At 40.1% G+C, this 27694-nt stretch overlaps 1 protein-coding gene across 1 annotated transcript in view; it reads right to left on the bottom strand.

The window, feature by feature from the left end:
• Positions 1-27694, bottom strand: part of LOC144594262 (Golgi apparatus protein 1-like) — an 81621-nt gene that overhangs the window by 32135 nt on the left and 21792 nt on the right. The window contains exons 4-9 of the mRNA XM_078400526.1: positions 25121-25336; positions 15384-15569; positions 12407-12478; positions 8954-9137; positions 5689-5903; positions 2761-2882 (exon numbers count right to left, since the gene is read on the bottom strand). Of these exons, the coding sequence (XP_078256652.1) occupies positions 2761-2882; positions 5689-5903; positions 8954-9137; positions 12407-12478; positions 15384-15569; positions 25121-25336 (995 nt within the window). The remainder of the gene's footprint in view (positions 1-2760; positions 2883-5688; positions 5904-8953; positions 9138-12406; positions 12479-15383; positions 15570-25120; positions 25337-27694) is intronic.

The raw sequence follows: 27694 nt of genomic DNA on the forward strand, positions 1-27694 counted from the left end.
GAAGGCATGAGGGAGGAGCGGCCAAAGTTGACTGAAAAGGGACCCTAGTAGGGATGACGGTGGAACAGCAATGGCAGGAAATTTTGGGAATAATCCAGAAGATGCAGGATCATTTCATTCCAAAGAGGAGGAAAGACTCTGAGGGGAGTAAGAGGCAACCGGGGCTAACAAGGGAAGTCAAGGACAGTATATAAAACTAAAAGAGAAGACGTATAACATAGCAAAGATAAGCGGGAAGCCAGAGGATTGGGACTCTTTTAAAGAACAAAAAAGTAACTAAAAAGGCGATACGGGGAGAAAAGATGAAGTACAAAGGTAAGCTAGCCAAGAATATAAAGGATAGTAAAAGCTTCTTTAGGCATGTGAAAAGGAAAAGATTAGTTAAGACAAATGTGGGTCCCTTGAAGACAGAAACAGGTGAATTGATTATGGGGAACAAGGAAATGGCAGACACAAAGGAAGACACAAACAATCACCCAGAGGTACTAGGGGACAGAGGATCAAGGGTAATGGAGGAACTGAAGGAAATTCACATTAGTCAGGAAATTGTATTGGGTGGACTGATGGGACTGAAGGCTGATAAATCCCCATGGCCTGATGGTCTACATCCCAGTGTACTCAAGGAGGTGGCTCTAGAAATCATGGATGCATAGGTGATCATTTTCCAATGTCCTATTGATACTGGATCAGTTCCTGTGGATTGGGTCCAAGTCAGAATGGCAGGTAGTGACTAGTGGGGTGCCGCAAGACTCGGTGCTGGGACCACAGCTATTAAAAAATATATTAATGATTTAGATGAAGGAATTAAAAGTAACAGTAGCAAATTTCCAGATGACACAAAGTTGGGTGGCAGTGTGAACTGTGAAGAGGAAGCTATAAGGATGCAGGGTGACTTAGATAGGTTGGGTGAATGGGCAGGTGCATGGCAGCTGCAGTTTAATGTGGATAGATGTGAGGTTATCCACTTTGGTGGCAAGAAGAAGGCAGATTATTATCTGAATGGTGTCAGATTAGGAAAAGGGGAAGTGAAACGAGGCCTGGGTGTCCTTGTACATCAGTCACTGAAAGTAAGCATGCAGCTACAGCAGGCAGCGAAGAAAGCTAATGGCATGTTGGCCTTCATAACGAGAGGAATTGTGTATGGGAGCAAAGAGGTTCTTCTGCAGTTGTACAGGGCCCTGGTGAGACCACACCCGGTGTATTGTGTGCAGTTTTGGTCTCCTAATTTGAGGAAGGGTATTCTTGCTATTGAGGAAGTGCAGCATAGGTTCACGAGGTTAATTCCCAGGATGGCGGGACTGTCATATGATGAAAGAATGGAATGACTGGGCTTGTATTCACTGGAATTTAGAAAGATGAGAGGGGATCTGATAGAAACACATAAAATTATTACGGGATTGGACATGCTGGATGCAGGAAACATGTTCCCGATGTTGGGGGAGTCCAGAACCAGGGGCCACAGTTTAAGAATAAGGGGTAGGCCACTTAGAACTGAGGTGAGGAAAAACTTTTTCACCCAGAGTTGTGAATTTGTGGAATTCTCTGCCTCAAAAGGCTGTGAAGGCCGATTCATTGGGTGTACCCAAAAGGGAATTAGATAGAGCTCTTAGGGTTAGTGGAATCAAGGGATATGGGGAGAAGGCAGGGACGGCGTGCTGATTGTATATGATCAACCATGATCACACTGAATGGCGGTGCTGGCTCGAAGGCCATTTTCTATGCATCTATGTATCTAGCCGGTCAGATCTCCACAACATTGTGTCCTCCATATTTTCTCTGATCACTTCCAACCAATCCTTGATTCTATTGTTATTGTTTGTAGAACTAATTGCGCGTTAATGCACAAATCCATTAGTGGTATACACATGTTCCATCATTTTACTGAAGATGGCGTGTTGCTACCTTTTGATAATTGAATTAAAGATCTAAATCCTGAATTCTTCATCCCAATAAATCTTGTCTACCAATAGACAGATATTTAGGTAAAATGTTGTCATAGCATCAGATCCTCTTTGTTTGATGCATATGGTGAAACAGCAAAGCACTGTTGTCAAAACATATTTGAAATAGCCAGTTCATTATGTGAGCCACAGGCAAAATCTGATCAAAAGCCTGCCCATCTTCTCCCTTAGGAAAGGTACCATAATTATACGGTCCTTTGGAAGCTAATTGCTTTAGTTCAAGGAGATTTAATCCCCACTTTACTGCCACGATAAAAGTAATCCTCTCTTCACCTTGGGAAATGAATAAATTGTGAAAGTCAGAACAAAGCAGCAGGCAACACCCAACTTATTTCGCTTTTAACAAACATTTTTCAAGTTATGATATTGACTACTATGTCCCCATCATGTCCTATTGTATTTCTCCTCACTATTAGAAAACCTGCAGTGGGTGTGTGTGCATCTGCAGAGTTACCATATTCTGGCATTAGATGCCGGTCAGACAATCTGACCTATACATTTTCTATCACATAATTTTCCCTTTCTCCAAAAAACCAATGCTCGCCTTCAATCAAATTGGCACCAAAAATCTTTTGAGGAGCAATATTTGTAGAATTCACTCCCAAAAGCTGCCTCTGGTTTTAGGGTTATGTTTTATGTACTTTACCTGGATTTGAAATTCCAAATGTTTACTGCATTCAAAAATACAATGCACAGAAGCTCAACTCTAATATCCTATGCACAAACTCTGTGAACTCCAGATTATAACATCAGTTTGTTTCCTACACAGTGGACACCGACTATTCTTACTCTGACTTACATGGGATCTCCATTGCGGATGTGTTTGCAAGCAGTTTGGATGACTGACTCACACGCTTCATTCAAAGCTCGATCAATGCGGTAGTCTGCACCAGGGTCTGTTTCTTGAATTAGGGTCTGAAGCTGGATTTGGAGCAGAAAGAGATTTAAGATGTACAAACTAACAAGAATGAAGCAGTAACCAGGCAGTTCACTCTATCCTCTCAAGTTCTTTGATTCTTTTTAACAATCACAAAGAGTTAATATTTCATGCTATTTATGATGAAATTACATCATTGTACATCAGACTATGTGTCAGAGATAAAAGATTTTGTCTGCATAATTTAGTAGGATTTACCAATGTTTTCCTAGTTATAACATTGATATTCATTGCAATCAAACATCCACTTCATCATTCATTATCAAATGGCGTTTTACTTAGATTAGCTCTTTTATAGGAGCTTTATCTTGAAAACTCAACCACCTCATTAAAAGCACGTCCTTTTAGACTGACATTTATTTTTTCCTTGCAACTGTTGTGAGCAATGAAATGCCATTCACTAAAAAAAAAATAACCTCACACCTTTGGTGTACAAAAAACAGCTACTGTAGTCTGAAGGGTCATAATCCAAAACACCACCCTTCCTTTTTCTCTGGATATGCTGCCTGACCCATTGAGTTACTCCAGCACTTTGTGTCTATCTTCTATCCAGCATCTGGATCCAGCCCATTCACAATTTGCTGTTCTTTGCTTCTACCTCTAACTAATTTTAGATAGCTTTCTAGAATTGTCCAGGGGATCACTTCAAATAATAATATTTTCACTCACATGTTTAGACCGTAATGTTGCATCCTTATTGTTTTAATGTGGTTATGCTTTATTCTTAATTGTTAACTGTATGTTTGTTTTGTCATTTGTGAGTGGAGCACCAAGGCACATTCCTTGTATATGCACATACTTGGCCAATAAACTTATTCATTATCATTAACTGAACTGTCAAGCCTATGTTAATAGTGTCAATACTCTTTTGAGAAATATCAGAGGCGTGCGGATACACTTGAGGGTAATTAGTTTAGTTTAGTGACACAGCGTGGAAATAGGTCCTTCAGCCCACTGAGTCCGCGCCGACCAGTGATCACCTGTACACTAATTCTATCCTTCACACTAGGGGCATATTTACAGATGCCACTTAATCTACAAACCTGCATGTCTTTGGAATGTGGGAGGAAATCGGAGCACCCGGAGAAACCACACGCGGTCGCAGGGAGAACATAAAAGCTCGATGCAGACAGCACCAGTAGTCAGCATCGAATCCGGGTCTTTGACGCTGTAAGGCAGCAACTCTACCATTGCGACATGAGATCACTTTGGTAGATAAGGCAAAAAAATCCAAAGAGATTTTGGCAGAGATATTTGTATCATTGTTAGCCATAAGGGAGGTGCCAGAAGATTGGGTGGCTAACATTGAATCTTTATTTAAGAAAGGCTGCAAAGAAAAGCTGGGGAACCCCAGACCAGTGAGCCTTGCATCAGTGTGGGCAATTAATTCTGAGAGCCAGGATCTACATGTATACGGAAAGGCAAGGACTAATTGCCTGAATTTGTGTTTGTTGGAAATTAAGTCTTAATAATTTTGAGAGATTTATTTTAGAGATTAAACAAGAATAGATGACAGGAGGACAGAAAATGTTATCTACATAGGCTTTAGACAGGAGGACAGAAAACATTATCTACATGGGCTTTAGCAAGACCCATTGGCAAGATTCCGCAAGGTAGGCTGGTCTAGAAGGTTGGATCATCTGGGATCCATAGCTAGCTAGACAGGATGCAAAATGAAGGTCGGAGACGGTTTTGGTAGAGGTTTCGTTTTCAGACTGGAGGCCTATAAAGTGGTGTACCACATGAATCAATGCTGGGAACACTGTTGTGCTTCAACTACCTATCTATATCTATATATCTATATACTAAAACTCTTGTTTGTTTGCTCCTGAACTACAGCCAAAACGGTACACGACAGTGCGACAATTTTAGGCCCACCTTACTCACCATCGTCCCTTTGGTGCTAATGGAAGAAGTTTAATTGAAATCAGTGTTATATTTTTAAAGTTATTCACATTTTAAAGTTTAAATCTATCTCCTAGGGAGTGAGGGAGGGGGAAGGTAGGGAGGGAAGGGAGGGGGGTAGGGAAAGAGGAGGGATGGGGGAGAGGGAGGGAGGGATGGGGGAGAGGGAGGGAGGGAGGGAGGGTGGGGGGGTTAAGGGGGATGGAGGGTCAAGGGGGGAGGGGAGGGTGTTGTAGCAATGCAGGAGAGCTTTGGACCCAACTTGATCTAGTGCATTACAAAAACTCTCGGTTTGTTTGTGTTTATGTGTGTACCATGCCCTCTACACAGCCAAAACGGCCCCTTTTCCGGGGTTACATCCGTGCCCGGGTGGTGTTGGAGAGGGACTACGCGCTGTCCACGGGCACCCTGGAGGATTTCCGGGACCGCTGGGCACCGCGGGGGATTGGATGTATCCTGGATGGGGATTGTAATATAATTGTATAATAGTTTCAATTGGTATATTTGTTTGTATAGTATTCTGGTGGTGGGTTCTGTTTTGGGTTTATTGTATTGTGTATATTATTTTAATATTTGAATAAATATCTTTGATTTTTTTTAAAACACAGCCAAAACGGTACAGGACAGCGCGACAATTTTAGGCCCACCACTCACTATTCCCCTGTGGTGTGAATAAACTCACCTTTATTACTTTTAAAAAACTATTTACCTAATAGACTTTAATAAACGCGCTCACTAGCTTGATTGGGCAATTTTGTCAGCCATGAACAAATTGGGCTAAAAGACCCGTTTCCTCCCAATATAGCTCTATGACTAACAAAATACAAATTAATCAGCCAATCTGCAGATGAAAAGGGTAATTTTACTAAGCATCAAAATACTCACTGCCTGCTGACAGTTCTGGCCCAGACTGCCCTTGTCGCCTCGTCCTAGCCTCATCAAGCAGTGTAATGTCCTTCCTTTTCGGTGCAGCCCTGAGCAGTGGAGTTCGATCTCAGTACGACAATTAAGAATAATCTCAGGGCTTAATGAGAAATCTTCCATCAGCATTCTACGATAATCCAACATCTCGCCCTGGCACTCACCGCTCACCTGTCGACCTGCTCAGTAATAAAGTGAACATCAGCATTTTGATAATGGAAAATACAGAGTAAACCGCAAGAAAAATCAAGTGATATGGTTAAGCTCACTTCTGCTGACATAATTTTAAAAAACTAAGCTCCAAGAATTCATCAGAAGTATTAAACTTTCATTTAAGATGCAGAATCTTGTGATAAGTCCAGCACTCTCAATATTCTAACAATAAAGTAGAGAAAAGGATTTAGGGAATTGAAATACAGACAGAAATAGTTTAGTACTAACTCTGCTCCCCATCTGCCTGTAATGAAAGTTGGTACAATGGGCATTTTAAAGAAAGATTTAATTTCCCAAAATGTAAACCCTTATTTTGGGGGTTTTGAAGCACAAGCTTCAACAAGCAAAGAAAGCATCTAAAACCAATCTATGAGCCTGCTGCTACTCCACTTCATTTCCCTCCTCTGTCTCTGACCTCAAACTCAGAGCAAAGCCTCGCACAAATATTATAATATTTAGTTTAGAGATACAGCATGAAAACAGGCCTTTCAGCCCACCCACACCAACCATGAATTACCCATTCTCACTTGTTCACGTATGGGGCAATTTTAGAGGCCAATTAACCTACAAACATGAAAAAGATTATCAGAAAAGGTGTCAGCTATTTAGCTTTCCAAGCTTCTCCTACCATTTAATATCATGGTTGACCTATAGCTCCATATACTAACCCTGCATCCTAATCATTAATATGTTGATTAATTTTAAAAATCTAACGTTCAATTTAAAATTACCAACTGGCCAAGTACCAAATGGTTTTTGCAAGTGCCCCAAACATTGTCGCCATGGATAAAAGGTGACTTAAACAAATATAATAATCTTTTACATGTATAAGCATACTTTAAAGACATCCAAATGTGTCTTGGTATATTAATATCCTTGCTGTAATGACAGTGTTGGTAAGACTGAACATTAAAATCAAGGCTGCAAAGCAAATAAACATTAACTATATCTAAAATGGCGCAAGGTCACAAGGCAAAACATTATAGCTAAGGCAAAAACAAGACCAACTGCAAAACGTGTTGAAACAGAATGATATTAAAACTTGCAAAATAAGAAAGTCAGGGCACTAATTTAGATGAGTGTTATAATTGAAGCAGACAGATAGCTTGAGTTAGAATAAGTCTCCCAGGAATGGGCCAATGAAGTACAGTGCTTGAAACAAGTAGGGACAGACTAAGCTAGAAAAAACAAAGTTCTTGAAACATTCACTGGGCCTCGTAGCTGAATTAATATTTTTGACAATTGTAGACAACTAATACAAGTAATTCATTCTGTAAAAGAGCAAAAAAAGAATGGCTGAGTCTGCAAAAGAGGCAATAAATGAAAACATACTTTATTTAAATAAACCACTGATAGCACTGATAATTAATTGTTAGCAGATAGGATCAAACAGAAAAGGCATACAAGGTAAGGAATGAGACCAAGCATAACCAAAAGGAAGCAAATCTATAGTCAACGGTGCTCGCAGAAAGAGACATCGACTACAGGTGTTTGAAGTGGCAACTATATGGAGCTTAAGGAGTAGAATTTGATTATTGCCTTTGTACACAGGTATCTTGCTTGGTGCACAGGATGTGAACCAAGAAGTGGGAGCATTAATAGAATCAGGGCTATAAGGAGTAATTATAACATTAAATAATGAGAGATTTGTTCCTGCAAGACTTGTGCCAGGAATGTGGTACAAGCTCAAAAATTCTTGCCACTACACCAGTAACTTGATGCTCATCCAATAATGATTCACTATTTGCTGGGGTTGGGTGGGATTTTTCTTTTAAAAATAGGCACTCAATGCCCACGGATGACCTTGACCGGTACAATTTGTGCAGGCCATTGCTAGAACTGACAGCACTTGCTCCAACAGTTGACAGACTACTGGGGTTCTACAATCCCTCGTCAACTTCTGTTCAAAGTGATGGAAGTTGCTGTTTTCCCTCTCTCCTCGTTTGGCTGCACACTTACCCAGCCCTGATATTTCTCTATGGTAACCAGATTGACCGCAGTCATGGGTCATTGAGCTTGTAACCACAAAAAAAATCGTCAGGGTAGGCAAAAAGGAGATTGGGGTGATATATTCCATTTCATTCGGGCAGAAAAGAAAATGTGACACGGGCAACTGGAGGATCCAGTAGTCTGCCAATGCCTGGAGCACCCAGACGCCAGCAAAAACAAACCACTGCTAGGCAGATAACCAGTGTACTGGATGCAATTTGATAACATTATTCTGCCTATAATCAATGCACCTGCACCTAGAGTGTTATACTAAGAAACAAGATTCTCAAAATGATTTAAATGAAATCTTAAAAGTGAAATGATAAACTGGCAAATTGTACCAATGCATAATTGTTGTCTACTTCACTCCTGAAAAGCCTCCTAAAGTCTAAACTCTCCAGTCACCAGATACATAGTTTCCCACTATTAATTCCTATATAAGATTTGTAAACTTCAATCAACCAGATCTTTATATTAAAAGAATCCAAGGCTTCAAACTGAGGTCAGGTACACCTACAAGGCATACCAAGTTAATAGAGATGATGGGAGTCGGGAACAAGGAAATAATTATATTAAAAAACTTCCATTCAATATTTTGAGATGGAGATGGGATGGCAGAATAAAAGTTTAGCAATACCAGAACTCCAGAGCGCACACTCCTAGTGTGTTTAAATCTGTCCTGACAATTTTCTGGATATCATTCTTGTCAATCTATTCTCCATTGCAATATCCAAATTAATGTTAACTGGAAGAGATTACAATCATAGCAAGATTCTGAAAGCCATATTTAGGACGTCAGCTTTTTTATCCAGCCAGCAGGAATTCTGATTAATGCAGTATTACTCAAAATTCTAGTTTTTCTAAGCCACGGCACTTTCCAAAGCCAAAGCACAGAAAACTATACTTCTCAATCCAATTGAATATTAGTTTTAAAACTGCATCATAACCTCAAGATAATCAATGTTTAGTCTGAACAAAGAGCAGTTATCAGCCCTGCACACCAGTATTGGTAATTACTAATGCTTACCCCGGTGCACAGAAGATTCCAGACAGAGCAGCAAGTAGGACAGTCGAGCCTCACGGGCCCGTGGCAAGTTGTCTGCGTTGCACCGGTATTTGCGGAGGTCAGTTTTGCATGCCTTGGCCAGGGAGTAACTCACTTTGTAATCCTGAGCAATTAGCTTCTGTCTTGTTGTAAGTGCCTCACGACACTGAAGAAAAGAAAACCATAACACAACAGCCATTAAATCTTTAAACCTCCCAGCACACGGAATACTGACATTTTAATAATAGTCTGCAACACTATATAAGATGTCACGTACAGCTCAAAAACCTGGAATGGCTTCAAATTAACCAACCTCAAAATTCCTGTTTAATACAGCAGTCCTGGCACACCGTTTATTTTATACAGAAGGTTCTTACTTGTCTGTCATCATCAGTTTCAACATTATGACAAGAATAAAAATTAAACCATCAAAAAGTGAACTCAAAATTTTCCAAAGCCTTTCCTTTACCAACAATCTATCCATCAAAGCATTGCCTTACATATTTTATGCATTCTCCTCCCGCTCTATATTTCAGCTCGCACTACTTTTTAAATTGGTCTATCTACTGGCAACCCTCGCATTGCAATAGCTCGGGTAATGAAAATTCCCCCACATGGAATTGACACATTATGATCAAAAATTCTGAATAAAAATGTTGGCCCTTATGGAATGTGTGTCATTTTAATTTTATTTTCAGCACACATTTCTTGACGCATGTGCATGTGTAGCATTGCGTTACTGAAAAAATGTTTAGTGCCTTATCTGACATCATGATCTTGAAACATCTTTTACTTTAACTGACCACATTGAAAGCGGTGTAACCTCAGCGCTGATGTCTGCCTTCACTGAAAGATGACCCTCTAGATATGCAAAGTGAACGCATATTTTAAAGCTGCAAAGTCACCAATACATGAAGCCTTCTGTGATGCTCTCGACATACACGAGAATGAGACACATTTGAAGGCAGACAGGTCTCAACTCAGCTGGCCATGGCAGAATATGAATACTTCTGCAACAGTTGATATTCAAGTGTTTGAGTACTTGGAGAGTGTAAGTTGCTCTGAAGCTGGTAAATATCAAGTGTGAAAGAAAACACTAGTTTACAACCTCTTATTCACTACACATCCTTTAAAGAATCACAATGAATTGAGGGACCCAATTAATTCTGGATAGAATTTTAACCGTCAATTACAATGACATCAGCTCAGGAATGGTATTCTTAAATCAAGTCTTAATATGCACATTTACATTAACTAGCATTTCAAGCTGTGTAATATCTTTGGTGTAAACCACTTTGGTGCTGCTTCTTAACTATGCACTCAAATTCAACAGCTCTGGGAAAGTAGAGCTAAAGCACTGCTCATTGCGGACGAACAAAGCTAATGATTTCCAGCATCTGAAACGTGCACAAGAAAAGCTGCACGCTGCAGCTATGCCATTTAACAGATACATTACAAACAAAACCCATCTGCTTCTCACCTCCTTAACAGCTTGGCTGCATTTAGTGTGGTGTGAATTTAGCCTTTTTGCAACTGACTGGTCGTTATGTTTAAACCACGAACATGGACTTTGAAATTGGAGGTTTTATTTACAACACCAATTAAGCTCATGGATTCTTTGCCTGTCTTTAACATAATAATAAAATAAACATGCAGTATATATAAATATCCAAATGACGTATGAATAAAATCAACCAGCTTGAAAAATATTCTGTAATCCCTAAAAGGTTTTTGACACTTTATAAGCAATTAAAATCAAGCATTCTAGGATCAAGGAAACAAAAAAAGTCAAGGTTAATATCTGACACTCACACAAACACTACCAAAAATGTTTAATATAGGAAATGAAATGCACAAAATTCTCAACCACCAAAGCTGCAACAAGGGAAGACAATATGACGCAGAAGTTGCGTTGAAGTCACAAAGCTCAAAGGACCACCTGAACACAAAGATAAATTAGAAATGCTCAAGTATGAAATAAAATTCAGCAGATTTAATAGGCCAGTCTCCTTACAGACTTCACTGGGTTATATCTGCAAGATAGACATTGACCAAACCTGGCATGATTTTGGATAATTATTACGGACAATTGTCATTGCACAGGGATTGGAGGCTACAATTCTGTCTCTTGAAGACTGAAGACCCATTTCTCTCCCATGGTAGGCACAAAATGCTGGAGTAACTCAGCGGGCAGGCAGCATCTCTAGATGGAAGAAAGGTCTCGACCCGAAATGTCACCAATTCCTTCTCTCCAGAGATGCTGCCTGTCCCGCTGAATTGCTCCAGCATTTTGTGTCTACCTTCGATTTAAACCAGCATCTGCAGTTCTTTCCTACACATTTCTCACATGGTCTTTGGAGATGCAGAAATACCCAACAGAATTGCTTGAGAGATTATGTGAAAGTTAATGTGTTTGCCTGCTGGTCAGGCCAAGATAAAGTTGTCATCCTTTACAACAGTTATCTTCCTTACTCAACTCTGACATGAAATCTGGACTGGAAAGATTTATAAGGATATGACCCTAACATGGGCAAATGGGACTAGCTGAGATGGGGCATCTTGGATGGCATGAAAGAATTGGGCTGAAGTACCTGTTTCTATGCTGTATGACTATGAAATAATCTTAGGGAGCTATACATTCTAATCTTAAGCTTTTTCTTGTGCAGCTCGGCTGGTTTGAAATATGAGGAAGTGCACAACTGAAGGTCACTTTGTGGCCATGGTTTTTGTTCAGACAACACAGGTGTGCATTAAATGTGCAGGAGAATGCTAATTAGTCCTGTATTCAGTACACGTAACAGACAACATGAAAACCCAAAATAAATGCAACTTGGAAATCAAGTAGAATATTCTCTTGAAATGGCAAGGACTCTATTGTGAAAGAAATAAAAAGATTAATTAAGCAGATATTCAGTCGCTGCATATACTAATTTGTATCCAATTACAACATGCAAAGTAAAACTAAACAAATGAGAACATTCAACATAGATTGCTTGTTATGTTTTATTCGTTGCAATCAATGAAAGTAAGAATCATGCCAATTGGAACTAGATTATGACTCACAACCAGAAACAAAGTTAGCAAATTCACCAGTTCAAAGGAGATGAGGGTATAACACGATAAGTTAAACAAGGGCAGAAAAAGATCCTCATTGAAACTTACCGAATAATGAAAGGCCTGAATATAGTGAATGTGGGGAATGGGAGAGTCTAGGACTGGAGGTCGTAGCCTCAGAATTAAAGGTCATCCCTTTGGATTTTCTTTAGTCAGAGGATGGTGAATGTGGATATTTTTATGGCAGAGATAGATTCTTGATTAGTACAGGGTTATGGGGAGAAGGTGGGAGAATGGGGTTAGGAGGGAGAGATAGATCTGCCGAATTACCTAATTCTGCTCCTGTGACCTTATGATCTTCAAACCTAATTGGATGCTTACCTGATCACTCATTGCATCTTCAAACTTATGGTTGAAAAGACACTTGTACACACGCCCCTCACCACCCTGAATCTATGAAATCAGTGAAAAGACAGAAGAATCAACATTAATGTTGACAGATAGAAAATAGCACAATGTGCAACTTAAAAGTTAAATACCAATCACAGAAGAAACTGAAGTTACCAAACATAAGCTATATAAAATTGCAAATTGCTTTTCAACTGTTCAAAAATCAATCATAGGATATATTTTTTGAGGAACTTTAAGACTAAAATTTCCCATGTTGGCCACATAGATGAAATACTCAATGCAATATTATACAATGAGTTCAATGCTGATACTACATTAGTTCATGAGGAGCCCTCAATAAAGATGCAACACACAAACAGAAATTGGATGTGATTGCAAGTGAACTGTTTTATCCACTGCCAAACAAATTTTTCAATGCTGAGGCCATCCCCAGAATATCAATGAGACCTTGTCCAGTGCAGATCATTGCTAAACTAGGAGAATCCCAAGGCTTGGTCCATCCAATTAATGCCTTTTGAAACTTGAAGTCAGTCTATTAATAGTTATCCCAATGATCAAAAGCAAAATTCAGTAGATTTACAATCGGTCATTGCATGCATATAAACTGTAGTGGCTGCAACCAGTACAGAGACAAAAGAGATGACAACAACTAACCACAGCCCTGGGATGCTGTCTGTATCCAAGAAAGCCTATAGTTCTAATGAAATAGATTGGGTCACAGCGAGCCGTTCTATTAGATAGGACTACACAAAAGACACAGGACAAAGCCCAGGTCTGGTTGTCAGATGACAGGAATGTGTCCTCCAATTCAAAGCTCCAACTTGGTACAGTACTGAAATGATAGCTAGTGGCAGAAGATTCTTGGAGACTCAAAAGTTGCAATATTATATTGATCAATAAACTCTAGGATCACAGGAGTAGAAGGAACTGCTGATTTCGCAACTGATAGGAAGTTAGATAAATGTGATGACTTTCATCTATTTTCCAGAAAATAAAACGTTGTAATAATTGTCACAGTTAAATGCTGGCAGGTCATCACAACTACCATACCCATTTCCCCTTAAGATTAACATGCTGAAAAATAAGCATTAAAAATTACAGCTTATCCAGTAATTTGGAAAAAATGCTTAAGTTTGAAGACAAGAGTCTTCAGATGCTGAGATCGTGAGCAAGGCACAAAGTGCTGGAGGAACCCAGTGAGGAGTGAGACCTGGGATGAGAATGGACTGGCAACACTTCAGGTTGAAACCCCTTTTAGAGTCTGAAGGGTCTTGACCTGAAACATCAACTATCCATTCGATCCCTGGATGCACCCTGACCTGCTGAGTTCTTCCAGGACTTATTACGGATGGATTACTTACACAATTTGCACTTTCATAACTGAGAAAATTGTTAACACAGTAACTCACAACCAAATTAAAATGTGCTAGAAAATGAACAAAATGCATCTCACGATTATGCAATCGCCACAGATTTGTGGGCATTACTGTCTAATCATGTCAATACTTCAGTCTTCTTTCAGTCCACTTTCATGACTTAATATTGCAAAAAAAAATTCTGAAATTCTGTCATCCACCCCAAACCCAAAATTGCATTACTGAACAATAAAGCAATGCTCTGACACGTTTAAAAACAGCACGAGCTACTGAGCTGACAACAAAGCACGTAATAGTTCATAATTAGTCTCAAGTCAACACAATTGAAACTGTCTGCAACTCAACTTAACTGCAAACTCAGATAAGTAAACACGTAGACAAAATTAGGGAGGTATTTAGGGTACCAACATTTCTGATAGATTTAATATTGCTGCGTTTACACATTAACGTTGTTGCAGACAACTCCTATCAGTATCCCACATTTGTTCACTTAGGGTTCAAATCCAGGCAGGAAATCCTTCAGGATCCTTCTCTCGTTCTGCAAATGTCAAGACGGCTAATGTCACTGTATGATCCCCAAAGTTTGCCTCAGATGGATAAAGGTAGTTGGTAAGCCAGAGGAGTTGGGATATTATCATTTTTAGTTGGACTCCTCAAGCTCCCAGAGACTAGAAATGCTCAGTGGGTTCCTGGATGCTGCTTTGAATGGTCATGGGCCAATCATCCCATGATTCAATAAATTAAAAACTATGGAGTCAGCTCAGTTCAACAACTAATCCCAGTTCTCCCTCAAGCTCACATATTTACCAGTTGTTTACTTTTATTCTGTTCCAACCCATGTTCTAGAAAACACTCTCGCCATCTCTCAGTCTTGATTAAAGCTATCCTTAAAGCTGCCTACCACTGGGTAAAGCTTTGTATCATATCTTTTACATTTTAAAGTGCAATAATGAAACCAAAACATTTTACAGTTGTAAAATCATGTTACTGAATATAACAAAAAGAATCTGACAACTAAACCTTAAATATCTGTTTATGAATGTGAAACAAGCTCCTGAACTATTTAAACCAAATATTTGGACTGAAATAGAAATATTTCAAACATTGCAGAGTCCACCACATTTGAAGGTGGGTGTTTGATTCATACAAGATAAATAGTAAAACTGAAAATGATGAACAAGTTGCAAAATTGACAGGTTAAAAACAATTATCTTGTATTCGTTCAGCAGACTAATTCCAGAGTTTAACAAGGTGAATTATATGTCCAAGTGTTTACACATTGCCACTGAAGAATCATTGCATTAACATCTAGTTATGTTCATGATTTTCCTCAAATATTCTCCAATATACAGAACATTATTCAAATGAGTTTTCAATTATTGGAGAACTTTGGCATTCCATTTGAATAATAAATACTTGTGCTCCTGAAAAAATTTGCATAAAATCTTCTCCACATCTTCATTCCATCAAGCTAAACCCTGTAGCAGGTTACAAATATTATTCAACATTTTCATTCTCGTGAGCTAAAGCGTCAATCTATTACAATAAAGACACAATAAATAAAAACTTACATCTTCACAGAATCTCTCCCGATCATTTCGACAGGAAAGATACAGGTGCCTGTCCAGGTGGAAGTCATCAGAGGAAAGTTCTGCAACACGGAGGATGGCCTTCTTGCAGTTTTGAGAAATAACATTTTCTTCAGTAACTAAAGCCTTTTCTAAACAGGATACCACCTCCCCCTGTGAATGTACATCCTGTTTTGGAAACAATAACAATTTAGAAACCTACCAAAAACTTAGCCAACACCTAACTGTTCCACATCTCTCCAGGACTTCTAAATTGCCAGACTGCCTTTGGTTATTTTTCATTTTCACTTGGGTGCAATGAAATTCCTTGTTCACAGAGTAAACAAACAGTAATGATAAAAACAAGTGCAAAATAGTAGATAGTGCAAGATTGCAGTGCAAATAGTGCGATAATTTAATTTCACAAATTCATGGAAAGGCAGCTGAGGCATGTTGCTTGCAATTCCGATGTCATTTGGTTTACGTGTACTGAGATATAGTGATAATACTCATGTGTACTGAGATATAGTGAAAAGCTTTTTTTGCACGCTATCCAGTTAAATCAGTCAATACCCAAATACAACAGGCAGTGCAAATAGAAAAATAACAAGAGTGAAAAATATAGTGTTATAGCATTATAGCGTGATGGTTACAGAGAAAAAAATCCAAGCTCCACAATATGGGAGATTAAGATCAGGGCTACACCCTATTTTATGGGAGGCCACACAGTGGTCTGATAACAGCAGGAAAGAAGCCATTCCTGAATCTGGTCATACATGCTTACAAATATTAGTATTTTCTTCCCAAAAGATATATATACGTGGACCAAGAATTGCGTGTTTTTAATTGAAACCCATACAGTAGCTTCGCCAACTCAAACACTGGTCAGCACAGAACATAGTTGCATACACCTGGAAGATCCCCAACTTAATTATATGCAGGAAGGATACTAATGAGAATCTGATAAGAATGATGAATAGAGATCAGAAATTAGTTGGAGTTCCTACACTAAGAAAGGAAATGGGAACAGGTTACATTGATGGATAATCCAGATCTACATAAACCTGAGGCTTGGTGGCAAGTTAAAATCTTGACAAAAAACACTAAACATTAGAAATAAGATGTATTACTTGCAATGTTCAGAATAACTTGGCTTTGTGGAATGTGGAAAAGCGCATATTTGCTTGATGTGGAAAAGCGAGTATTTAGTTTGCACGGAAATGTTTTCTATTCCAGGTTTGCTTTTCATGTACTTTCTTCAAATGTTAATTTTTTTCTCCTCACTTATTTTTATCTTTCTCTCCCTTCCCTTGTCTCGTATTTTTTCTCGTCACTTTTCCCTTCTCTTTTGAGCATTTAAGAGGATGGAGGACAACATATGTACAATAGGACCAAACTACCAAAACAAAACAAAATTCATCTGGACAACCTAATTCTCCCCACCTAGCCTAAATATTAGATGGCTGAATCCCAAGTCTCCTTGAAAGCGATCATCAACTCTTATTTTTCAGAATGTGATCCTCAATACAAGTGATTAAAGGGTTTAGAAAAGCTAACTTTGACATTGGGATTCAAATAAAGACATCACCATAGCTCAGATCAGTGTTTAATGCACCAAATATAACTGGATTCATGACCCAGCCACAAGAAAAATATTTCCATGCCAAAGCAGTGAGACTTTCCATTCAGTGTCATTATCTTCCATTCATCAACCGTCTTAGACGTATCATCTAGGATTTACAAAAGGAGCGATATCAAATAATGTGGGGTAGAGACTGATGAATCATTTGCTGTATCTCTCAGCAATAGGCTTTGCACACGTGTACACGGAGATGTAATCAACATTTCAAGAAGGGTAAGGTGTGTGTGTTCTTGGAGCGATGACAGAGATTCTTGCATTAGATTTCTAATCTATCTCCACGCAGAAAAACAAGTGCCTCTGTGGCTGTTCAAGTGACTACCTATTTAGTATTAAACTGAAGATGAAGTGTGAGTGGAATACACCAGCTTTGATGTTATAGAGTAAGAATTAGATTAAATATTAGAGCAAGCAATTAAAATTATTTGCAGATTAAAATTATTTGCAGTTCATCAGCTACTTTAAAGGGCTATAATTAGGTTTGTGCCAATTACTGATTGGGAATAATTCCAAAGGTGCCTCAATAATTAATGCCGTTTCATAATGCAGCCGGTATTTCCCAACAGGAAACTGCAAACAATTGCAAGTGCTCTTTTTAACTGGGCATTATCAGGACACCTATTAGGCAAGGACTAGAGAACATATTTTGCAAAATAAATTAGAGAAACGATAAAGACATAATTAAAGAAGAGCAATGGATTCCTGGTAACTTCAGGCAAATAGATTCCCATGGCTTTTGTCGCCAATAATGCAATATGTATGGCATGATGAATAGTATTCCAGGTGCTAAGTTAAAGACTATTAAATTGTGGCACAAGGTTCCAAGGAATATGCAATACTTACATTGGATTCCAGATTTGTCTTACACTCTGGCAGAAGATTAAGTTTATTGTTATTAACACAACAAAATAAAACTACCAAGTGGTTGTTCCACCCATGATAGCCAGCAGGTTTTCATTACTTTGCACAGCTGGCAAATCATACTGTTGTTTCCGTTCCATATATTAAAGTAACCATAATGTTAAAGCATGAACTCAAAGTTTTTGTTGAATTCTAGATTCCTCATTCTGACAAAAGAATTGCAAATACAAAGCCCTAACATAACACCAGCCCGCAATGGCTTTAAAGTTTGCCGCACTACTTCAGCCCCGGGTCAACTCAGTCACTAGTTATTGTGCTGATCAATTTACACAGTTCAGTTTAAACCTACTTGCAACCACTACAGTATTTGTTCATAAATAAAACAATCCCTGCTGAAAAAGCCTCATCTTAATGATCAAGCAGTGACATGTTTATGAAGGATATTCATTTGTATAACATAATGTAGTTTATCACACCTTGCAAAAACTTCACCAATGGAAAGCTTTTCTCCAAAAAAAATCAACATCCAGATACTCGTCTCCATACATGTTTCTAAATGCAAATGTAAGAGAAAGTATATACCACATAGAACCTAACCACATAGTCTTTAATTTTGGATAATTCAAATAATTAAATGATCTGACTCACCCCTCAAGATGTTCTTGCATGTTCCTCAATTGCTATGCTTCGGTGTATTTGACGGAGTCTTAGAAGCAGATCCCTAACCTATTTAGTTATAATGCATGGACTTCTAGCTGAAGGTGAGGGGGGGGGGGGAATGGGTTTAGGGGCTAGCCTCAAAAAGATTCAGCTCAAGAAAATGCTTTTTGATATAAAAAAAAAGAAGTCTGTGCTGCTCAAGGGTCATCATTTTCTGGAACACATGCTCAATTATAAGCTACAAAATGTCTACTAAAACCAAACCAAGATACCATAAAATCACACACAATTTATGACACGGAAGAAAATTATCAGCACAAATGATTTGGGATGGTGTTTCTGCTCTACCCAAAACTAACTTAAGCCTTTTAGAGCCAACTCGCGACTAATGGGACCTGGCTACGAGTTAGTACGTCTTTGGAAAAATGTATATATCCTAGGGCCACTCAGACATTTTATAAACAAATGCGAAAAAGCCCAGAACTTTAAATAAAGTTACAGCTATATAAATTTACTGCTCCACCTCTTTTTCACTGTTTGCAAACTCTTCTCAAAAGTACTTCCAGAAAAGCATTATTGGAACAGCCTCATATGATAAAAGAACAAATGTACAGTTGGAGGCATTTCTCTGTACTCAAGCTGATTTATATGCAAATTAAATTCTAAAGAGATTTTCACTTATTGCACGGATGAAGGCCGATTCAATGAAAAGAAAACTCAATAGCGGAATGTTTAATACTAGAAAGCTGTGTCACTATAAAGCGCACATCTTTAGTTTGGAAACATTTCCACGTCATTGATCTCCATGATAGTAAATATTTAACTGAATTTTGATTGATTGAAAAACAGTGTGGAAACAGGCCCTTCAGCCCACGCCAACCATCCATTCACACTGGTTCTATGTTATTTCCATTTTTGCATACACTCCCTACATGCTAGTGGCAATTTACAGAGGACGTAATCTACAAACCAGAGGGAATGAAAGCATCTAAGGAAACCCACGCATTACAAGGAGAACGTGCAAATTCCACACATACAGCACCCGAGGTCAAAATCAAATCTCCAGCCCTGTGAGGCAGCAGCTCTACCAGATTCAATGTAAATCTAGCAAACACAGAAACAGGGAAGCAGGGGGATACTGAATAAATATGCTACGACAATGCAGCAGAATCAAGTCAGTCATACACGATAATGTTTGTGCACATCAAAAAAATCTACTCTGAAGTGCACAGAGTGATTTTTCACCTAAAACTGCCAAAAATCAATTACTTTGTTGAATCCAAGACAAGAAAGAGAGGACACCGATGCTGATGGAGAAGTACACAACAGGTAGGTTTTCAATTGTGAAGAAAAATGAGTTGGCTCTACTGGACTGATGACAGAAAACATGTTTGCTACAAAATAGTATGGCTATCTACAATAACTTGCATTCTGACAGAAGCAATGATAACAGGAACTACCGCATAGCTGAAAGGTTAATGGATCAGCAATGGAATACCCTTGGGCACAATAGATATAATTGAAGATCTCAACTGAAGCTAAAATAAAAGTCTCCCTGCCGGCAATTGTTAAAACTGGGGAACACGCATAACATCTAATTTATCAGTCGTCCCCCCAGGCATTTGTCCCAGTTAACAACAATGACTGAAGTTTCCAGGCATTTTAAAACAGAGCTTGCAGGTTAAATAAAGCAAGGTTGTTTATTCACACAAACTGTTCTCGTGTTGCCTGAGTCAGTGTAGAGGTCAAGGATTGACACCAAGTCCACTCAGTCAATGCACAAATGTGAGAGTTTCTCTCAGGAGAAAAGCATTACTGCTTTCTGAGCAAATCGAGTCTAACCACTCAGGCACTGGGAAAAGATGCCACTGAAAACAACGAGATGTAATGTCTCAGGAGGTCTTTGGGGTGAACAGCATGTCTCTTTATAATAATAATAATAATAATAAATTGTATTTGTCATTGGCACAGGGTCAACGGTACAATGAAATGTATTTGACAAGACAACGGGTCACCTCAGCAGTAATATTCCAAGGATAAATAAGATTTTAAAAATGACATTAGTAAGGTAAAAAGACAATATTAAAAATAATCAACATACATGATTTGAAATGTGTTTGAGTTCAGAAGCCTGATGGTAGAAACTGTTCTTAAGTCTGGTGGTACGTTCAGCCATACTCCTGTATCGTCTGCCTGACGGTAACAAGGAGAACAGCCTGCGTGCTGGGTGGCTGTGGTCCTTGATGATGCTGCGTGCCTTCCGCAGGCACCGCCGGTAGAAAATGTCCTGAATGGCCGGGAGACAGTTGCCAGTGATGTGCTGTGCCGTCTTCACCACTCTCTGTAGTGATTTGTGGCTGTGGGCAGAACAGTTCCCGTTCCAGACTGTAATGCAGCCCGTCAGCAGGATCTCGATGGTGCATCTGTAGAGGTTTGTGAGGATGCTGGCGTTCATGCCAAACTTCCTCAGTCTTCTCAGGAAAGAGCCGCTTCTTTGTTATTGTGTCCGTGTGCAGTGTCCAGGAAAGGTCCTCAGTGATGTGCACACCGAGGAACTTAAAGCTGCTGACCCTTTCAACCTCAGCATCACCGATGGGGATGGGGAGGTGTCCACTCCCCCGCTGTCTCCTGTAGTCCACGATCATCTCTTTAGTTTTGCTGACATTGAGAGAGAGGTTATTTTCTTGGCACCAGCTGTTTAGTGCCTTTACCTCCTCTCTGTAGGCCGTCTCATTGTTGCCTGTGATGAGGCCCAAGATGGTCGTGTCGTCAGCAAACTTTAGGATGCTGTTTGAGCTGTGCTTAGTAGTACAGTCGTGCGTGAACAGGGAGTACAGGAGGACTGAGCACATAACCCTGTGGTGTGCCTGTGTTGAGGATCAGTGAGGAAGAGGTGTGGCTGCCAATTCTCACCACCTGGGGCCTGCCCGTCAGGAAATCGAATATCCATCCGCAGATGGAGGTCTCCAGTCCAAGATCAAGGAGTTTGGGGACGAGTTTTGAAGGAATTTAGAAGGATGAGAGGGGATCTTATCGAAATGTATAAGATTATTAAGGGGTTGGACACGTTAGAGGCAGGAAACATGTTCCCAATGTTGGGGGAGTCCAGAACAAGGGGCCACAATTTAAGAATATGGAATAGGCCATTTAGAACAGAGATGAGGAAAAACTTTTTCAGTCAGAGAGTTGTGAATCTGTGGAATTCTCTGCCTCAGAAGGCAGTGGAGGCCAATTCTCTGAATGCATTCAAGAGAGCTAGATAGAGCTCTTAAGGATAGCGGAGTCAGGGGGTATGGGAAGAAGGCAGGAACGGGGTACTGATTGAGAATGATCAGCCATGATCACATTGAATGGCGGTGCTGGCTCGAAGGGCCGAATGGCCTACTCCTGCACCTATTGTCTATTGAATAATAGTGTTGAATGCCGAGCTGTAGTCAATAAAGAGCATTCTCACATATGTATTTCCTTTGTCCAGGTGGGTGAGCGCAGTATGTATTGCCATGGCGATGGCATCATCCGTGGCCCTATTTTGTCTATATGCAAACTGAAGAGGGTCCAAGGTGTCAGGGAGAGAGGAGCAGATGCGAGTTTTGACTAGTCGCTCGAAGCACTTCATGATGACTGATGTCAGTGCGACAGGACAGTAGCAATTTAAACAGGAGGTTACTGGTTTCTGTGGAACAGGAGTGATGATGGATGCTTTGAAGGAGGTGGGAACCACAGACTGACTCAGAGAGTGGTTGAAGATGTTGGTGAACACCTCTGCTAATTGATCAGCACACGCTCTGAAGAATACCATCCGGCCCTGGAGCTTTGCAGTCGTTGACCTTTTCGAAGGACTGCCTCACGTCTGCCGTTTGTAACGACAGTGTGGTAGTCCCCCGCACACCTGTGAACTCATGGTGGGCGCTGTGTTGTCTGTATCGAACCGGGCATAAAAGGTGGTAAGCTCGCCCAAGAGCGATGCGGTAGGCTGAACAGTGCTCCTGTTTTTCCCTTTGCAGTCTGTGATGCAGTGTAATCCACACCACATGCGTCTGGAGTCCGAGCTGTAGTAGTTAGATTCCATTTTGTTTCTGTAGTCTCTCTTGGCTTTCCTGATGGACTTCCGGAGGTCATATCTGGCTACCTTGTAGGCGTTGAGGACGCCTGAGTTGAAGGCAGTAGTCCGTGCTTTAAGTTCAGCACATGATTTCCCGTCCGACCCAGGGTTTCTGATTTGGGTAAGTGCAAATGGTGGCTTTTGGGAGCACATCATCGATGCACTTACTTATGTAGCCTAAGACAGAGTCTGTGTATTCGTTGATATTGCCTTCTGCTGCAGTATATTATTTTATTCCTTTCTTCCTCATGTGTCTCAGAATCCCATTGAGGGAGAATAGTATATCACGATGAAAGAGGCAATTTCAATTTTTACTCCTTTAATTTATTGAATTTTTTTTTGTTTATGTATCTAGAAATACTGATTACGGATCTGTTGTGCTGCTGCAAGAATTTCATGGTTCCGTTTTCAGTACACGTGACAATGAAACACTCTTGACCTGCCAAAACCCATAGTTTCATCATCGCAGACCCAAACGATAATGCTCTTGTACAAATGCGTACATATATCCCTCTCACTCCCCTAAAATAAAGCCATAATCAGAAGTAAAAGTGAAAGATGATGGCCGAAACCTGTTTGAGACAGAAATTAGTGCTGGCAATGGAGTGCGGAGGAATATTGATCATTTTGCTTACACTAGAGAACATAATTAGGAGCAGGAATAGGGCACTTGGTCCCTGAAGCCTGCTTCGGCATTTAATAAGATCATGGCTGACCAGATTATAACTGCATTCCCCTTTACTCTCTGAACACTTTCAGTTTCTTGCTTGTCAAGGACCTATGCATTTTAGAAATATTCAATGATTCTACGTCAACACCCATTAGGAGATTCAAAGACACTTAATCCTCAGGAACAAATTGCTACCTCTGCTTTCAAGGTTTCACGGTCAGTTTATTGTCACATGCACAATTAAGGTAGTTAAATGGGCAACTCCTGGATCCAGATTCGCCCACAAGCCAAAGCATTGCACCACTCACCCTTTCAAAACCTCTCAGAATTTTATAGTCATAGAACCATACAGCGTGGAAACAGGCCCTTCGGCCCAGCTTGCCCACACCAACTAACATGTCCCATCCGCATATCTTTCCTCCTTCACCGTAAACCTATGTCCTCTGGTTCTCGATTCCCCAACTGTGGGTAAGAGACTGTGCGTCTTCCCGATCTATTCTTTTCATGATTTTATACAAGAAAAATAGAGTCCCAGCATGCTCAACCTCTCCCTGAAGCTCAGACCCTTGAATCCTGGCAACATCCTCTCTGTACCCTTTCCAACTTGACAACATCTTTCCTGTAACATGGTAGCCACACCAACGATTTATATAACTGCAACATGACCTCCCAACTTCTATACTCAATACTCTGACTGATGATGGTCAATGAGCCCTTTTTCAATCTTTTAGCATTCACATTGAGACAGTTATACACGGTGTTATTGAGGCCCCATCTGTAATACTATGCATAGTTCTGGTCTCCTTCCTAAGAAAGATTATAGTAGCACAGCACACAGCCCAAAGAAATTTAACAAGATTAATTCATGAGATGAGAGGATTGTCAATAGACAATAGACAATAGGTGCAGGAGTAGGCCATTCAGCCCTTCGAGCCAGCACCACCATTCAATGCGATCATGGCTGATCACTCTCAATCAGTACCCCGTTCCTGCCTTCTCCCCATACCCCCTCACTCCGCTATCCTTAAGAGCTCTATCCAGCTCTCTCTTGAAAGCATCCAACGAACTGGCCTCCACTGCCTTCTGAGGCAGAGAATTCCACACCTTCACCACTCTCTGACTGAAAAAGTTCTTCCTCATCTCCGTTCTAAATGGCCTACCCCTTATTCTTAAACTGTGGCCCCAAGAGACAAAGACAGCTTGGGTCTGTATTTCCTTGGAATTAAGAATGAGAGTTGACCTTATCCAAACATAAGGGACCTAAGGGAGCTAAAAGCATAGTTGTTGAGATATTTTCACGAGCAGGAGGGACACAAACAAGACCACTAGGTACAAAATAGGGGTTTGGACATTTGAAACTAAGGTTCACAGAAATTCCTTTTCGGAGGGTCATGAATTTCTGTAATTCTCTGCCCCCCAAAGATTGTGGAGTGCAAGATCACAGATATTTAACAGAAATAACAAAGATTTGAAAAAGAGAACATAATAAGTTCTTGAGTTGTGTGAATCAGCGAAATTAAGCATTATGGGGAACAGGCACAAAGGTGGAGATCACTATAAATTAGTCATGATTATACTGGGTTATAGACCTGAGGGGCATAATGTCTATTCTAGCCTGATTTGCTTGCGATCTTCAGTTTCAACAAATTTCTAATGAATTTGGTCCTGTACTTCATTGTTCTTACAATCAATTATAATGCATGGTTTCATAAAACTTGCAACAGCCCCATGCTGCAAATGGTCAACATTATAATCTACAAATGCAATCTACTCTTGTTAATGCACCTAATCACAGCAATAAGGAGTACCTTTTCACCAGGCCTGATGCTGCCACATTTGAACTGGTTGATGTCACTCTTGCAGCTGTCCATGAAGCCACAAATCAACTGGTAATCACTGAAGATGATAGCTGTCATTTTGGTTATGAACTGACGACACTGGTATTCAGTTATATTTGCACGATGCTCAATCAAGCAGGAAATTATATAACCTTTTCCGGGCTCCTGCTCAGCACAGTCCTTCACCTGTAAAAAGAAAATTTAATAAATACAACCTCAAATATTCTTTTTCAAAAGAAATACAGTTCTCCCCAGAAAATCCAGTTACAGTGCCCTCCATAATGTTTGGGACAAAGACCCATCATTTATTTATTTGCCTCTGTACTCCACAATTAGAGATTTGTAATAGAAAAAAATCACGTGGTTACAGTGCACATTGTCAGATTTTAAAGGCCATTTTTATACATTTTGGTTTCACCATGTAGAAATTACAGCAGTGTTTACACATAGCAGCCCCCCCCCCCCCCCCCCCCCCAATTTCAGGGCACCATAATATTTCGGACACAGCAATGTCATGTAAATGAAAGTAGTCATGTTTAGTATTGTGTTGCATGTCCTTTGCATGCACTGACTGCTTGAAGTCTGCTATTCATGAATATCACTAGTTGCTGGATGTCTTCTCTGGTGATGCTCTGCCAGGCCTGTATTGCAGCTATCTTTAGCTGTTTTGGGGGCTAGTCCCTTTCAGTTTTCTCTTCAGCATATAGAAGACATGCTCAATTGAGTTCAGATCGGGTAATTGACATGGCCACTCAGAATTGATCATTTTTTAGCTTTGAAAAACTCCTTTGTTGCTTTAGCAGTATGTTTGGGATCATTGTCTTGCTGTAAAATGAACCGCCAGCTAATGAGTTTTGAGGCATTTGTTTGAACCTGCGCAGATAGGATGTGTCTAAACACTTCAGAATTCATTATGCTATCACCATCAGCAGTTGTATCATCAATGAAGATAAGTGAGCCAGTACCTTCATCAGCCATATATACCCAGGCCATAACACCCCCACCACCGTATTTCACAGATGAGGTGGTTTGCTTTGGATCTTGGGCAGTTCCTTCTCTCCTCCATACTTTGCTCTTGCCATCACTCTGATATAAGTTAATCTTCACCTCATCTGTCCACAAGACCTTTTTCTAGAACTGTGGTTGCTCTTTTAAGTACTTCTTGGCAAAATGTAACCCGGCCATCCTATTTTTGCAGCTAACCAGTGGTTTGCATCTTGCAGTGTAGCCTCTGTATTTCTGTTCATGAAGTCTTCTGCAGACAATGGTCATTGACAAATCCACACCTGACTCCTGAAGAGTGTTTCTGATCTGTCGGACAAGTGTTTGGGGATTTTTCTTTATTATAGAGATAATTCTTCTGTCATCAGCTAGGGGTCTGCCTTGGCCTGCTAGTCCCTTTGCGATTAGTAAGCTCACCAGTGCTCTCTTTCTTCTTAATGATGTTCCAAACAGTTGATTTTGGTACGCCTAAGGTTTGACTGATGTATCCAACAGTTTTATTCTTGTTTAATGGCTTCTTTGACTTGGCACAACTTTGTGTTGATAAACACCAATAAAAAAGTTTCCAACGGTGTGATGGAAAGACTGGAGGAAAGACTGGGTGCTGAGAGCTCTCTTATACCTGCATTAAAGAGGCAATTAAACACACCTGAGCAACTACAAACACCTGTGAAGCCATGTGTCCCAAACATTATGGTGCCATGAAATGGGCGGACTATGTATATGGGGGTGCAGGGGGGGGGGGAGGAGGTGTGGGGGGGGGAGGTGTAGGGGGGGGGGAGGAGGTGTAGGGGGGGGGGAGGAGGTGTAGGGGGGGAGGGGGTGTAGGGGGGCCTAACCAATAATCATAAACCAATCATTTTCTATACATGTTCATACATAGTATAGGGGTGTAGGGGGGAGGGGGTGTAGGGGGGGAGGGGAGGGTGCTGCACCAATGCAAGGGTTGTTTGGGCCCAACGGGTCCACTTGGTCTAGTATTTACTAATTGTGAAAGATCCAATTCCACTGCTTCGTCAACTTGGACAATTTTCAAGTAAGTGCAAATAAGTGACAAGTTACTTTGCCACACAAGTGACAGGAAATGCCAATCTTCAACAAATGAATGCACTCTGTTTGACTGCAGCCCCAATCCAACATTCTGTCCACCACAGGATACCATGTACACCATCAATGAAATTTAATATAGGCTCAGCACATCCCACCAATAAGATGAAAGGCAACTGGCACATAAGAGCCAGCTGAATATTCTCCTGAAAGTTACACACTATCTTGCATTGGAAATATTTCCATCACATTAGGTGTAAATCCTGGACCTCTGCCAAATAGCTCTGCCGGAGTAACTACAATGCACAGATAGCAGCTGTTTAAATAGCAGTTTCTCTTAGTTGATCAGGAATAGATAATAAATGCTGGCCAGTGATATGCAAATAAAACAGGATCAGGAACTTTATGTTTGATATTTAATACCATAGCTAATCAAAACCCAGAAAATTCTTTTGAATCTAGTCAAAACTGAAATACCACCTGATCTTTTAATAA

This window comes from Rhinoraja longicauda, chromosome 6 (assembly GCF_053455715.1).
Source record: "Rhinoraja longicauda isolate Sanriku21f chromosome 6, sRhiLon1.1, whole genome shotgun sequence".
Taxonomy (NCBI): domain Eukaryota; kingdom Metazoa; phylum Chordata; class Chondrichthyes; order Rajiformes; family Arhynchobatidae; genus Rhinoraja; species Rhinoraja longicauda.